The 16,920-nt window shown below is 41.9% G+C and overlaps 1 protein-coding gene across 3 annotated transcripts in view; it reads left to right on the forward strand.

The window, feature by feature from the left end:
* asic2 (acid-sensing (proton-gated) ion channel 2) overlaps positions 1-16,429 on the forward strand; it is a 325,507-nt gene extending 309,078 nt beyond the window's left edge. For all 3 annotated transcript variants that reach the window (XM_018672144.1, XM_018672143.2, XM_018672142.2), the window contains 7 exons: positions 4,780-4,930; positions 5,218-5,274; positions 10,266-10,419; positions 11,329-11,420; positions 12,450-12,529; positions 13,166-13,234; positions 14,248-16,429. In XM_018672144.1, coding sequence (XP_018527660.1) covers positions 4,780-4,930; positions 5,218-5,274; positions 10,266-10,419; positions 11,329-11,420; positions 12,450-12,529; positions 13,166-13,234; positions 14,248-14,349 — 705 coding nt within the window. In that variant the 3' untranslated portion in view covers positions 14,350-16,429. The remainder of the gene's footprint in view (positions 1-4,779; positions 4,931-5,217; positions 5,275-10,265; positions 10,420-11,328; positions 11,421-12,449; positions 12,530-13,165; positions 13,235-14,247) is intronic.
* Positions 16,430-16,920: the final 491 nt, after the last annotated feature.

Here is a 16,920-nt window from a genome sequence, read left to right on the forward strand (position 1 = left end):
AGTGCGCATGTGCAGAACAAAGACTTTAAACCATGCCTTAGAGAGGGAAAGTGTTAGCGTAACAGCGGGAAGTTAGGATGAAAGGACAGATCATTACAGACAGCAACATATCCACGTATTAAAATAATTCCATCTGAAGTCGGACTAGTACTGAAACTACATAAAGCCTTAGAAGTTTAAATGTGTAGGTTTAAAGAGCTGAACATTTGTCTATTTGTAAAAATTCTGATGCATTTTGTACTTATACAGGTAATATAGGTATATGTATAAGTATTAAATAAAAGATAAAAAAGATTAGATTAGATTCCCTGGTTTCTCTGAGTAACCTGGTATATCAAGTGTTTGGAAATGTACCGACTGAGACACTGAATGAAACAACACATAATAAAAAAAGGAGTTTGGTTTGAATTTTAGGAACTTTTCCTCAACAAAATTCAGTTGAAACCTCGTCTCACTACATCACAGCTCAGTGTGGTGCTGTCACCTCAGCGGTAGGCAGGAAGAAGAGGAGGAGATCTATCCAGAGATGATTATGCCTCCTGGTTAATGAGCCTCCAGGGTTTCTGTCTCTGCTCATCTGTCAGCCCAGTTCTATGACTGGCGGGGGTGAAGACGGGGTCCCCGTGTGCCCGCCTGCTGCGAAAACGCTGCCCCCATCCCTGCAAGCCCACACGGCGGGAAACACAGCAAAATTTAGCTCCGGCTAATTAATGCAGAACCGCACTTTTTATGAGGAGTCTGGGAAAAACCTTCCTGCTGTGAGAAGTTCCCACCTGTCTCATCAAGCTTCTTCTTCTTCTGTAGAAACCCAGAGGGCACTTTGAAATATGTCCAGAAATAATCAGGATAATGATGATTGGGCGCTGGGTATCTGGGGCAAAGATTTGGGATGGGGCCTTTCAAGCATGTTAAAAAAAAAAAAAAGAAAAACCTGGTGATTAGTGGATCTTTATAATGGATACCACTGCATATCAGTCTGCCTGTGAAAATGACTTTGACAAAGAGTTTAAATGAACTAATTTTGGCTAATAATATTGGGCCTAGATCAAAGCGGCTTAATCAAGTGAGCTAAAGGCACAAAGTACACAGCCTATGGTAAGGGCTGAATGAGTCCTCATACACACATACACACACACACACACACACACAGAGGCAGGCAATTTTAAATTTAAGCTCTCCAGACATTGAAATTGCCCTTCTGTGGGCTTTTGACTGAAGCTAAAGGGGCATGGTGTTCCCTTGGCTGAGAAAAGTCATTCTTCCCGGGGATAAAAAACATCTTCATTATACCATTACTCCTTTGCTGCATCATGATTCAAGCTCAGGGTCTTTCTGCTTTAGTTTAGCTCTGTGCTGTCGGGAAAAAGGAAAGAAAAAGGCATAGCTGGCAGATGCTATTTGCACCCAGGTGTCAGTAGCCCACAACAATTTCCACCAGGGCACACATTACTGCGTGTGTTTATGTTTTGTTTATATGTTTTTACATGGTTAGCATTGCGAAAGGATCCACTTAAACTCAAGCCTAATCAACTGCGACTGAAACTATTAAGTCTAGTTAGCACACAGGACTAATACTAACATCCTGTGTTTCACCCATCCATCCACTACATCATCTCTTCCTTATATGGACTTTGTCGCTCTTGATACTGCATCACCTGAATCTTATAGGAGAGAGTCTGCTGTCGCTCTTTATACTACGTCACCTGACTCTACATGACCCGGCGTATCCAATCAGATTTCAGCCCCGTGTTGCCAAGGTAACAAAAATCCGCCTTGAGGTCTTCAGAATCAACAGTGCGGGCACCTGTATTTTAAAATAAATGGCGATGAAACGGTTACATCGCGCATCCTTTAACCAATCAGATTTCGAGGCCTACGACAACAACGTCGACATTTTCATGTCTTTTGATTGGATCGTCAGAGAGCGTACTGGTCAGAGCTAGCAAACCTGCATTTGTAGCTACTAGCGGAAGCTAAAACATGTTATTATAGATTTAATAGCCGTTTTTTTCAACCTACATCGGCTGAAAGAGGAGGAAGAGTTCAGTACCTCTGTTGTAGAGGTTATCCGTGCGTCTCAGTCCCAACAATAGGTAATTTTCGGAGGCTAACGCTGACAGTTGAGTCTGCTCAGTCGTATTTCTCACTTTAGGACTAGAAGCAGTTGTTTTTATTTATCTACAAATAATCAGCAGTTTTGGTGAGTAAAATGCTCATATATTTTATTGTTTACGTCTTTGTCGTTTTATTAGTTAATATTGATGCTTCTGCTGGAGATGATGTGTGTGGAGCAGCTGTGGCCGCAGTGTTTGGAGACCTATTGAATTGTGTTAATTAGGTTTTTATAGCATTGCTTTAGTAATGGCATTTATTCTGGCTACATGACATGTCTGTCTGTGATGCAGAGTTTTGTGTTGTTTTGTGTGTGAAGCCAAATAGCCGGCCAGGTGCAAATAGTCAAGTCGCTGACACCTATTTTTTGGTTTATTTTGTAAATTTGTGACTCGTCTTTGTTCACTGCTTTGATGTGGAGGTTCATTTCTAACCTACAATGACCTTACCCTGTTCTCCTATATACCTGTTTTTTTCCCACATTGCCCCTCGCCGACCAGCTTGTAAAGCCTAATTAAAGGGTTTAACAGGGAGATGGAACATTGATTAATAACGTACCGAGTGGGGCACAGGCCTCAGCTCTTATTAGACAGACCATAATCAGGTCAGCAGGTCCCCGCATGGTGAAAAGTGATATTGAGCACCTCAGATTATCTGATTACAGAGAAATAATCAGATCTAGAATCGGCCACAGCTGACTGTAATTAGACCAGAAGTGAAGATTAGCTGGGGTTGTGAAGGTGATTTTAAAGGTTAAGGATTGCTGAGAAGCACCTTTCTTAAGTCTCTGATAAAATTAATAGCGTCTGGATGTCAGTATTCATCGGTTGTGCTTGCTGCTGGCATCAGGGAGGACATTTTTAATTATCACAGGAGACATTATAGCCGTGGCCAAAAATGGCCATTGGCCTCCGGATGCTGAAACGCTAGATTGCTGTTTGGGTTGCGTTTGAATTTATTGTCTGAAGTGGTGGTGAAGTGACTGTATCTGCAGGCCTTACAGCATCAAACTCTCCTCCAAGTGGAGACACAGCATCGCCTGATGAGAGGGGGGAGGGGGCTGGGTTTCAAGCTCTGTCAGTACTAACAAGCAAACTGCGGCCAAATTTCACCTGGCAGGATGTTGTGTTTTGCCTCATCCAAAAAAAAATTGTTCTTTTGGCAGAGGAAGCAGCCTCGCTCGGGATGCATTGTGATGACAGTGAAGGGATCTGGGGAACAGAGGGTGGTGGGTGATGGATACTGGGAGCGCGGGGGTAGAGCGTGCAGCCCATGTTGTGGAGCAGATGGGCCTCCACGCTGCTTAGCCTGGTGTCCCCCGTCTCTCATCTGCTGTCCCCAGTCTTCAGAGCTGCAGGAGCAGGAGGAGACCATTTGGAGTTTTTGTGCTTCCGTCGCAGGGTGTTATGGGATTTTTCAGGCAGAGTCTGGCTATCTGTTGAATTGTTTTCCGCACCGCCTGGTTTGTTGTGAGGCTCCTCAGGCTTCTCTGTACTGGCTCAGTTTCAAGGACAAGGGAACGTGTTTTGGAAAGATGCTGTCGGGATCTGTCCACATTTTGGATTTTTTTTACAAGTGGGTGTGTGTGTGCAGGTCTTGAAAAAATCTTAAAAAGCACTGAATTATGTGTCCTAAAATAAATTTATTTTTCCAGCTTGCCCTAGCCATTAAAGCTACTGTATGGAAGAATTCAAAAGAATTTACATGTAATAATAACTTTTTTATTGCCAGTGTTTGAAAACATTGTAACATGACATAAAAAATTACCCATTCCTGAACTTTCTCTGTTTTCTTTAACACCCTGAAGATTTCCACCTGGGATCGAATTTTCAGGATGTGACGTTTATTCTCGCTCCCAAGTGCCCTGTCACAATAAAAGTCTCTCTTCTGTGCCACTACAGCACCAGCAATGTACTATCATTAGCTTAGAAGTAGAGTCTGCCACCATTATGAAACAAAGAGCAAGATATACTCTGACATAAACTCCATACAAGAATAAAAAACAGAAAACTTAATCTCACAAAGCCCCAACGTCAGGAGAAAACTAGGGTCAACTTCGGCAGGGCAAAACTGATCCTGAATATATAGTTCAGGATCAGTCAGGCTCAAATATAGTTTGTATCGAAAGTGTGACAACAGTGTAAGTTATTTGTCCATTATTTGGTCGAGTGCAAGTATGAGCAACAGGCTCAAGGTTGCAGTTCACTTAACGGCCACAGGTGTCACTAATAACAAGGGTTTTCGGATTTCTACATACAGAATCTATAACTTTTTTTCTTTATGTAATTGCAGGCTGATGGGATACAAGTGAAAACAGCAGATTGTGCACACAGACGGCTGTTTAATCCTGTTTTTTTTTTTTCAGTCAGCATCATATCATCAGACCTATAGCAAACACAGTTGCCACCAACTCATAATGGGCAATAATGGATGTCAATTTTAGCTTATTTATCTTAAGTTGTTTATTTTTTAATTGGTAAATCCATCCATCCATTTATGCTAATCGGGGTGGAGGTCATTCTAATTGATTTATTATATTACTCTGAATTAAATGCAGCTTTTTATTTTATATTAAGCTTGGAAGTACTGAAAAAAAAATTAAATATTATTTGTAGGCCTTGTTGCACTCTCTCTCTAACCCCTCATCGCCTCCTGTCTCACCTGCAGCTGACCTACCTGCCTCCCCCGTGGGGAGAGTGCGAGTCGAAGGCTCTGGAGTCTGGCTTTTTCCAGGTCTACAGCGTAACCGCCTGCAGGATCGACTGCGAAACGCGCTACATTGTGGAGAACTGCAACTGCAGGATGGTGCACATGCCTGGTGAGAATATTTACTGAGCACACAGGAGGTTTTCAGCAAGGATGTAGTATTATACGTGAGATTAAACGGCATTGAGAGGCCTCGTATTGATATCACAAGTCAATACCGGATTAGGTGCTGGCATTTAAAAAAGCCCTGGGATTGTGTGTCTGGCAGGAAACGAGCGCTGAGGCCTCACATATTGTTTCTAGATTCATCTAACTGTTTACACGTTGAGTCTTCTGAGAGTGTGAATGTTTAAGCACCGATTTCTTTCCTCTAAAGTGTTTCCATTCAAACTGTTCTAGGTGACGCTCCATACTGCACACCCGAGCAGTACAAAGACTGTGCTGAGCCTGCCCTCGGTAAGTCCACATATACACACACATCTCATGAGCCAGGATGACACATTACTGTATTCTGGTTTACATATCATTATTTGCAGAGGCAAAGGATTAGGTTTTCCTCTTGATTCAGAGCTTTAATCTTAAACCTTCTTTAAAGATGAGCAACACCAGGGAGAATTTTAATCTTGAGACGGCTCAACTTAAGAGCAGCTACTGTGTGTTACCGTGAATACCAAAAAAATGACTTTGGGAATGGGTGATAGGCACTGTCTGTCACTGGAGTTCATTTAAAGAGGCACACAACATCCCTACTAGAAGTTTTCAGCGCATGTGTCACCTCCTAACTTTTTGATTTATCAAGAGAACACCATTAATCAATTCATCAATATTCCCTGCTTTGTGTGCGAAGGTTTCATCAAGTCAGTAACCAACATTGGAGCAGACAGGGACTGCAGTGTTAGAGTTCAATTTAATGGATGGATGGTCAAATAGATAATGGGTCATATTTCCCGCATTGAGGTAAATTATACAGCCATGTAAAAAAAAAAAAAAAGGTTTTTGGCAGCCTCAACTCATGCCTTCACACTCCAGATTTTAAATTAACTTTGTCAGTTTTATTAAACGTTGGCTCGTCCAGCTGTTTTAAGATATGGATCTGATTTTCTTTGTTTTGCCTTTTTATGAAACCGCCATAATCCAGGAGAGTAATATTTTACCTACACTCGAGAGACTCATGAAAGTCAGATGAGAGGGGTTTCTTTGTGATTTTATCTAAATGAGATTCTGCTGAAAAGTGTTTAAAAGTCAAGGTTTCAGCCTTCCAGAGCAGCACAGATCATAAGGAGGTGATTTTTGTATTTGAATATTGTGTTCAGGGGCATATCCCAGCATGCACTGTGTGAGAGGTGGAGTTCACAAAGGAGCTGACACACAGACAGACAAATTGCAAAACAAAAAACCAAAGACTTTGTTATGAAGAGTTTTCTACTGAAGAAATAGTCCACAGGAAAACTGTGTCTAATGTGGATATGAATGTGTAGAGTTACAAGAACTAAGATTCATCCAGATTATATCCTTCTGTATTACACCTCTAGAAGCTGTGTGACCACTTGCCAGGCAGATTTACTATAAGCCTATGGTGCGTAATAATCCTTGCAGGAAAAAAATTAGCCTTATGAGGCGAGATGGAGAGTGTAAACACTTTGGATCAGGCTTAAACTGGATTTAAACCTCTGTGCAAAGAGAGTACATTGTACTTCCTGCAGCTATTTGAGTAATCTCCTGTAGCTGACATGTGCCTCCCCAGGAATTTGCTGTGATTGTGCTTTTGGTTTTTTTTTCCTCTACAAGTTTCAGATGTTAGTGGAGATTGTTAAGAGTGAAAAAACAATGTTAAGATAGTTGAGGAAAGACTCTCCCTGGATGTCCAGCTGGGTGACAGAATTAAATAATAATTAAAGCTGGTAAAAACGTTGAATAAAGTAGTTTCATGTTAAAAATTTTCCTACGCTCTTTGGCGGACACAGGACGTCAGTAAGGGGCTGCGGGCTGTTAGCTGAGCTTGTTTTTAGGTTAGGATTCCTTCAGTGTCAGTCATTCAGGAAGCTTTTACCGAGAGCTGAATTATCCACACAGGTCTCCTTCTCTCCTAAACAAACAGATGACTGAAAAATTGGTGTTTCTCCATGATGCTCTTGGGCGAGCACAGGACAGTCGAGAGGGGCTGTTTGCTCAGCTGATTACTTAAGATCAAGACATCTGATGACAAAAATCCCCCATCCAGTTTAAGATTATAGTTATAACGTTATAAAAAGTGACGGTGATGAGACTGTGAGAAAGTAGTCTGCTGAAAATGTTTTAATGTCCAGCCATCCAGCCGATGACCAGCGCTTATGGAAAACTCTGCTTCTAAGAAACAAGGGTGACAAATCAGGTGAAGAGGGCGAGTTCAAATCCACATTTTGGCCGATGTCATCCATTTTTCTCAGACCGTGCTGACTTGCAAGTTTCAATCACCCAGAACAGAGAAACCACAGAAGTTATTAACTTCAAACTTTCTGCATAATCAGTCAGAGTTGAACATATCTATCACCCCTTGTAATTTGGGGGCACAGCAGCCCTTTAAGAGCTACACCCATTTAGCAGCCTAAGTGGTACCAGAGGTAGGGCTTTATAATTAAAGAGCGCTACACAAGGTTAATTCATTTTCTCGCATGGTAATTAAAGAATTATACTCAATACTGTTCAGTAAAGCGACTGTTAAATGGATTGATTCTAATATAATCTGCATTTTTTTCTTTGAGATATAAAAAGCGCATAGTTGATAAAAACATAAATAATAAGTTGAATAATAAGCTGATTCAGAGGCGTACTAAGTAATGTATGACCTTTATCAACCTCAACTGGTGGCCAGTAGGGAGTTACAGGAACATCAGTAAAACTTTCTATCCTCCCACACCAGCCTCTCCACTCAGCCCCCCTCCTCCTCTCCTCTCCCACCCTGAGGAAAATTATTTCTGGAAAGCCAGAAAAGTACAAAAAAAATTGTAGCCAAAGGCAACAAAACTTTCAAGCAATCACCATCAAGGATGCAGACTCCCACACCCCTAAGAGCATTGAGTATAACTCACCGATGTGTCGTTAACAGGCACTTGAACCCACAAGTTGCAGCGTACGATGCAGGAGGAGCATCGACGGCTTTGGAGCTTATTTCCAGACAGCTCGTTTCCTTTCTTTCTCTCCCTCTCTCTCTCCCCCTCTCCTGTAATTGGCTTCATTTTTGGAACAGTAAGGCTTTCACAATCCCAACACACGCACTCACTCAGCTTGGATCATTGAATGCAAATGAATTCTAGTTTTTAAATCCTCTGCCAATTTGCGGGTACCCATCAGAGGAGATTTCACACGGCAAAGTTTGATTGGGTTTTTCTCTCTCGCTATAACTGTGTCACTCAAGTTTTTTGGAGATGGCACTGAAAATATATTTTTTTAATAGGAGACAGCTGCATCTATTGTCAAAGAACAACTTGCTTATATGGTTGTTTGCTTTTGAGGAAAGAGAAACCGCTTATAATTAACACACCCAGGCAGGAAACACAATTATTGCCAATTTCTTTTTGTTATAGCTGCTGAAGGAGAGACTCATCCTTCCAAAACTGTCTTTAAAAAGTTGTCAGAGAGATATTTATTTATACTTATACTGCTAGTTATGCATTAACATTTAGAAAAATCTGAAACTTATGTGGCCGAAATGTATTATGGTAATTTGGTCTTTTAGATTTAAATGTGCGTGAGAGAAAAAGAGCGAGGGAGGTGGACGAAGGTGAGAGGATTAGAGGAAGAAATCAATCATTTGAATGCATGAGGCCTTGCTCCCGTGTATCCAATAACGTCTCATTTGAATAAAAATAGGAGGCCACTGAGAAGCCATATTGAATTGCAATTCAATTTGAATTGCAATTACGTGCGTATGTGGCCCCGCCGGCTATTAGTGCACTGTGGGGAGGGGATAGCTGCCTCGTGCTCTGTGATCTGCAGGTTTTGCCAGTGAGCTGTCTCGGTGAGAAATAAAGGCTGATAATATTAACTTCTTCTTTGCCTTCCATTTTTCCCTGGGAATAAGCAGAGATTTAAAATCTGAGGACCATTCTCAAGTCCAAAGAGAGAAGTTTCTTGGTAGTGAGAAAGGACTTGGTATAATCTCTCTGGTGAAATTAAATGAGATCAATTTAAACTTTGAAAAGAATCAGCTTTAGAAAGATATTTGTGAGGAGTGAGAGGAGCGTTTGATGGAGCCGTGTTTGAAAAGCTTGTGTCGCTTAATATTACCATCACTGCAAGAGAGTTTGGTGTTATGTAGGTGGCTGTGAGACGAAATCATCCAGTGTATTTATTTATTTTTATTTTCTCTCTCTCTCGAGTCAAACTGCCAAAGCAGAGCTGTGAATAGAGCCTGGCATTTCTGCATCAGGACTTTGTCAGGATGAAGGCTGTTTTGCAGACGCTGCTCAAGGGCATGTTTGTGTTTGGTTCTTTACATTCTGTGACACTGACAACGACATTGACTTATACTGTCGTTAGGGGCTAACATGGAGTAAACATCAGCATCACTCAACACATTTTGTACTCCGAATGGTCAATTTGTCGATAAAATGACAGAAAACATTCTAAGTGAACTTTCCAATCCAAAGTGACCTGTTCAAATGTTTATTTCTGACTAACAGAGATATTTATTTTATGATATAAAAGAAAGAAAAACAACAAACTCTCACATCCTCTGGACCCTTTGTGCATGATTAATGACTTAAGAAATAAGTTATCAAATATAATGTTGATTAATTCTCCTTCAGTTGACTAATTGACTAATTAATTCAAAAAGTGCCTAGAAGCTTACAGTGGCTTTTCAGTAACCTTAACATAATTTAACTTCTTTTATTACTGCACCTCAATATTTAAAAATGTATTAAAATAACCTGCTGGCCTTAGTGAATATGATCTTTTTCATATCTTCTACTTTGATATTCTGTGGTCTCAACAATGAGTTGATTTCCTCATGAGGTATTAGATTAAAATATGGATTGTTTGATTTGCTCAGATGACTCTCCTCCTGGCCTTTTTTATTGCATTTTATTATTGCTCCAGCTCAGGTCTGGACAGAAGGTCTCCAAATAAAAGGGGAGACTCTTGTTTGCCAGGTGGGTATAACCTGTCGCAGAGCTGAAGGTCTTAGTCTGACACATTTTCAGCAAAATATAAGGAAGTTCACATCGCAAATCAGTGGCAAAATACTCACTTTTAACAGGATACTTTGATTGTGCCTTTGTGAAACTCAGAAACAAACACTTTGCAGGCAGTTATAAGCCATTTTACAGTCTCACTTTGTATCTAAAAGAGCATTTCTCCCTTGTGTACATCATCCTCCACCTATCCTCCCGCACGCCTCACTCCATTTCCCCTCCTTCCAATTTTTTACGCTCCCCCACCCTCATCACCATCTCCTGCGTTTCAAGCTAAACTGTCAGCCGTGGAGAGCAGTAACTGCATGTGCAGGACGCCGTGCAACATGACCCGCTACAACAAAGAGCTGTCCATGGTCAAAATCCCCAGCAAGACCTCGGCCCGCTACCTGCAGAAGAAGTTCAACAAGACGGAGAAGTACATCACGTAAGTAGCTGTCTTTTCCTTGCCTCCCTGTTGTTGTGTCTGCTCCACCAGCAGGTGGCGCAAGAGACCACAGATGTACCCATTGTTACAGTTATAGTTACTCTATGTACAGCCCTGTTTACACGACAACATTTTTGCATAAAACGGTAAAGTCTCAGTTTGGCCTTTTGTTTACGTGACGAAATCGCAAACTGGTGAACAGGCAGATGATGCTCTAGTGCTGCTTGCATTGTTAGAGTGATAAATATGATTTGCTAGCTTCTAATGACATAAAAATAACTGAATAAATTTACTTTAAACCTACCCACTGAATCTAAATTCAGTTCACAAGGATAATGTGTGTTGGTGGGTAAAAACAAAGCAGTAGCCTGCACACATTTCATGAATCAGATGTAGGATTTTCTTTTTCTTTTTTTTTGTTTCACAAAAAACTTTAAGAGATGAAAAAAAATAAAAATCCCTTCTGAATGAGGCCCAGTGAGTGCAGCTGATTATTCCTACACAAAGGCAAGCAAACACATAAACATCCTCGGTTTCAGCAGCCTACAATTTAGAGTTTCCAATTTACCTGATGAGCAGAAATGGGACGACACGACACAGCGAGGGCTGCTGCTCAGAGCTTTCTCCCTGCCAGACAACAGCACTAACCACTGAGCCTCTTCACTGCCCACATTGTTTCCCATAGTCGCCTAAATGAAGGTTTTATAAAGAGCTGGGTTGCTCTGATTGCCTGTGAGAAGCTGAACCATTGCAACAAGCATGTTCTCCTCCCACACATCAGTTGTGCTTCCCTGGTTGCTCAGCTCCGGGGGAAATGGATGGACCGATGCTGGTTATGTAGCTGCTTGTCAAATGATTGCCTGATGTGGGATCCATTAAGACAAACGTCCAATTTTTGCCTTTTTGCAGAGACAACATCTTGGTATTGGACGTGTTCTTTGAGGCTTTGAACTACGAGACCATCGAGCAGAAGAAAGCCTATGAGGTGGCAGGTTTGCTGGGTAGGTTTTCACTCAGTGTCACCCTTCATTTTCCAAGCCTGGGTTCACTTTTGTAATCATGTCCTGATTCCTGGGAAATGGCCTCCCCTCTGACTCACGGAACCAGATTTAGATCTGACAACTCAAAGACGCCCGATTGGGTCGTCGACCAACCTGGTGTGTGACAAGCCTTCGAGCAAGCTCAATGTTGTCACTTCTTAACAGATGTTACAGCATCAGTAAATGAAAAGAGCAGGAATTAACCTCCACGCAAGCTTTAACTGAATACAAATATTTGCTTGCTGTGTGGGTGAAATTGCCAAATGTGATTCATGGTTCTGTATAGAACTGTATGTAATAATAAGCAAGAATACAAATCAGTGTAATATTCTACTGACCAGTTTGCGTCAGGTTGGTTGCTGCAGACTGACATTAGCTGTGCGTGGAAAAATGCTCAATGGTCAGTTGTAGTTATCTGGAGGCACTTTTCATATAGAGCAGGTCTAGACTGTACTCTTTATATTAAAACATCTACAAAGAGAGACCCAACAACTCCCACCATGAACAAGCAGTGGGATACACAATATCCAGTAGGAATGTCAGTTATAGATGAACAAGAACAAAAAACACAGTCTCAGATTTTGGGTCAAGTTCAGGTCTCAGACGGCCTGTTGGGTTAACCTGGGTCGGGTCTTAAATACGTGGGTTTGGGCATCCGTTTTAGACCTGTGCAGAACTCCAACAAGGTGTAGTGAGAGGAGGTGGAGGCAGAGAATGTAATAACAACAACAAAAACGCTGACTGGCATCTCAAGTGTCTGTTATTTCCGTGTATCAGGACACCTCAGAGCGTCTTATCGTACAGTGGCAGCTAGCCACAGGCAAACCAGGAAGTGATGCTTCAAATTGTCATTCATTGTCAGTTTCGTTCTTTACCTGCACTTTATTGCTGAATGCTGGTTATACAGTTGATGAATTATTAAATATGTTTGACTGTCATTCAACGTTAAGTCAATGTCGGGTGTTTTCTGTGACTGTGGCCCCTCTACAGGTGATATTGGAGGTCAGATGGGCCTGTTCATTGGAGCCAGCATCCTCACCATCTTAGAGCTGTTTGACTATGCTTATGAGGTCAGTCTCAAGTTGCAGTTGTAGCAGCTAATTACTCCCACACATCACTCCTCCACAGGCTCTCGCAGCTTTTTTTTTTTTTTTTTTTTGGTTGTTTTTTATGCAATAAACTTGAATAGTTTTTGGTTTAGAGAGTTAGAGCCTCAGCCATGAAAGCTGACAACAGAAACAATGTCACTGATACAAAAAGCAGATAAAGAGTTAGATTCACTTCAGAGCTGACTGAGATGAAGGACTGTGTGATGGTACTTTTCCACCACTTTTGCTCTGCCGTTTGCCCCTCTTTAGAGCTTCTCATGCTGCTTTCAGCTGCATGGGGTTCTGACAAGCACATAATAGTCTTCGCCTCCCCTAGGGTTTTTCAAAATACACAGGAAAAGTAATTTTCATGAGGTTTTTTCCCACTTTAATGGCAATATTGGAGTAATGGGGGTAAGAAACCCTCATGTCGCTTACATAAGCAGTTCTAAAGCAACTTTTAACAGCTTTTCATGCTGAAATAATTATGATGGCGTAGTTTGTCCCCACATTTGCCACCTAATTACTTTTTACTTTGAAGTAAAATGTGTCTGTACAGCCAGTAATTACAAGAAGAATTCATGGAGATCCTCTGAATGAAGTCTCTCTGATCTACAGGTGGTTAAAGACAGACTACTGGATTTACTGAGCAGAGAGGAGGAGGAGGAGAGTCATGGAGAGGATGTGGTAAGAGCAGCCTTTAACCCTTCACTTGTCAATCCTCTTCACAGAAGTGCTGCATGTAAGCGGAGCGTATAGATCCAGCGTCTTTTCTCTCACCCTGATCATGCATATCAAACCTTCCCCTATGCCCCTCCACCCTTTCCACGCAAGCATATAGAACGAGCACCACAGTGGATCCAAGGCTGCGTTCAGACTGACAGTAGCTGGCAGCCAATTTGGTGGGAAAAGCTCTGGACTTTGAAGGAGCTCTCATCCGATCTGAGCAGCAGCAGGGAGTCTCCTTGGAGAACAAATCCACCTTTAACACACACAGACATGAACGTCAAATCTTCAGTCAACAAAGGCAACAATCGGGGCAGTGGAGGGCGCTGCAGCGACAGTCAGCTGGTAGCTGAGCAGCATCAGATGATAATTAAGCATGAATGCAGATAGCTAATGGAGGCACAGCTACTTAGCTCTGCCTGCACTTACAACGAATATCACGCTTCATTTCAGTTTAGTACAAAGATTCAGAGTCACTGACTGTGCACTTTATTGTTTTTTTGTTAGCGAAATGAAGACATTTCCACTTAAACACACATCAGCTTGTATTCAGATGTGGCACAGTCTAAATGCAGGAAGCTATTATTATCATATTTGCTGAGTCACACCATCTAATTATTATTTTTTAACAATGTGCTTGGCCTGAATATAAACTGCTACATTAGAGTCGTGGTTTAGAAAAGCTGATGGTGAGATTTAATCTCTTGAATTAACCGCGTGAACTTGTGTCATCTGTGACAGGTTGTAGTGTGGTCCCAAGCTCCTGAGTTTTTATTTGTTTGGATCTGCACGCGATGGTTCACTCTGTTTAACCATGACAAAGATCTTGCAGGTCGACATGTTGCATTAACAGCCTCTTGTTGAGCTTGCTCACCTGTTTTGTTCAGTGCTATTTACAATGTTAGTGGCTAGATTACCAGCCACACTAGTCACCACTAAGCACTAAAACTTTTTAAATCTTTTTTTTCCCCCAGAGTTCCTGTGATCCGGTGGCAAACCACTCAGAGTCCATCAGCCACACTGTGACAGTCCCCCTGCAGACAACGCTAGGCACCCTGGAGGAGATTGCCTGCTGAGGCCGTCCCCCTTCCCCCGTCAGAGCCACACACATACCAGAAGCTGCCTCCACTGGGTGGCGCTACATCCTCCCTTAGGGCACCATGCAGGAACTTAACAGGGGAGGGGAAGAGACGAGGACAAGAACAGGGGTCGGTCTAAGGACAGCGCCGCGCTCTGTCACACCACCCTGTCTGAGGCACTAATGGGGAATTAAGGAGCTGTCGGCCGGACTTATCGGCCCTCTCTGTCACCCTGCACTGTACTGTAGTGGGAGGGCGGCCTCCACTGTGCCAGACCTGCAGCGGGGTCTGAGTCTCCACATACTCGCACACAGAAAATCAAGAGACTCGGTGGGTGAACCACCCCAAAAAGAAGGGGAGGAGCGCTCACCCCTGTGCAGCATATCTATGTAACAAACACATTCATATGTCGCTCACTGCCAAATGAACTGTACAAAATTGGTTTTGAACCGTCCAAACTGCATGCGTCGATCTATCTTGCTCTCTTTGCTGATGCATACGCTGGACTGCAGTGTTGCTTTTACTGTACGTGTGCCATTTGTCTCTCTATCTGCAGGACAGGCCTATGACAGGAGGCCCCCCCGAGTGAGATATCAAACTTCGAATGTACAGATTGAACATATGGTTGTTTAAAATCATAGTTCAAACGTGACCAATCCATCTTCAGAAATCTATTCCAATGAGCGATTCGTCATTTCTTACTTAATTATCTCGGGTTTGTAGGGGTTGGTGATGTATGAGCATTACTGAGGAGAGGAAAAAAAACACCTGAACATTTTGCTTTGTTTACCAAAACAGAGTGAAATCTGAAGATTTTGCAGCCTGCATTTGGCATATTTTTTTCACCTGTCAGTTTCAGTTTAATCAGTTTACTAAAGGCATGTTTTGCTACGTGACTCCTGGGGTGCTAAGCTGTTCTCTACAGACATCTTTAAAGGGATGTCATACTCTTACTGTTAATTTATGTGAATAAATGACTGGCTTCTGGCTGCTGCACCTCACCGCAGCACCCAGCTAAGTGAGGCAGAATCTGAATTTATTTGCCTGCCAGACAGCAAGCCTTGTACAAAAACTCTGCAGCAAATGAATACACCCAGAGTGTTGTTAAACCATTATTTAATTAAGAGAATGTCAGGGTGATATTTCGGACAGTTAATATCACTTTTATCAGGGATGGCATCATTTTGTCCTCCGCTAAAAAAAAAACATCCCCAGGCTCGACAATTTAAAACAATTTTCATTATAAAAATGATTACAAAAGCACCATGAGGAGGGTTCAGCCAGGATACATTATTTGTTCTTTTGTTTTAGAATATAGGGTCTGCTGTGTTATGGTGTAAATATCTGTGTTTTTTCTCATAAAAACGGGTACCACGCAGACATGCCTGAAGCAAATCTAATTTAAAAAAACTTTGGTAAAACATCAACCCCTGGTCCAGACGTGACTACATATGTCATGTTGTTTTCATGATGTTAGTCAGTCTGCAGCTCTCAGTAGGTGGGAATGTTATCTGACAGGCAGTAGCATTTTTTTGGGGTAGTTGAATGTCATGCTAAAAACGAAAGGCACACTTTGGTATGAGCACCAGGCATCCTTTCAATGCAGGTTTAGCTGAACCTTCAGTGTCCTCAGAAACAACAGTTACATATATATATGGCTTTACACCAAAAGCTCGTGTGAGACCATTTGGACAATTAAGTGTTATCTCAGTTTTTCTATTTCTAGTTCATGATCATCCTAGCATGGTCTCTGTCATCATGGTAATGCACATTACAGGTAGGAATGAATTCAAGTGCTTTGTGAGACTGTTTGAATTATGATTTCCCATCTGTGGCTCAACCTGCTGTCTCTGTGTACTATCTCATGTTGTGGCTTCAGACGAACACAATCCTCAGCCAACCTGCAGGGGTGTGAGACGGACATGTCTCGCTTCTCACGGTGGCGGCAACACTGGCTGTTTCTTCTCTCTACTTTGGCTTCAATTGTTATCGCAGAACAGCATTTTCTCATTTTGTGATGCAGCATTACAGTGTGTGTTTTTAATGTGAAACAATTAAATGAAAAAGTTGTTTTGCAGTGGTGGTGTCCTGTTGTGGCAAGCCTTACTAAGGTGTTGGACCAAGGTTGACTTGTCCAACACCTTGAGAAATGAACAACTAAAAAAACAAGACAGAGTCTACAGGCAAAACCAGCTGTGGTTTAAAGGATCAGTCTGTAGGATTTGGTGACATCTAGTGGTGAGAACTCAGATTGCAACCAACTCACCCCTCCCTTTCTAAGTGTGTCAGAAAGTCTACAGTGACCGTCAGGTGCCACTAAATCCTACACACTGGTTCTTTAAATCGCAGTTTTATTGCCTGTAGACTCAGTCTTGTTTTCATCTTTGAATTCATTTAACATGGTGATGTTAACAATAACACAAACGAACAAACTGATTGAAGCAGCAGTATTCCAGCAGCTCCTGTCTTCTGCAAGTTAAAAGGACTGTTTTTGGAAATGGAGTCTGGTACATAGCGATGTTTCTGTGTAAACAAAAGCTTCTTACAGTTAGGAATCCTATCCATAAT

Source organism: Lates calcarifer, linkage group LG11, assembly GCF_001640805.2.
Source record: "Lates calcarifer isolate ASB-BC8 linkage group LG11, TLL_Latcal_v3, whole genome shotgun sequence".
Classification (NCBI taxonomy): domain Eukaryota; kingdom Metazoa; phylum Chordata; class Actinopteri; family Centropomidae; genus Lates; species Lates calcarifer.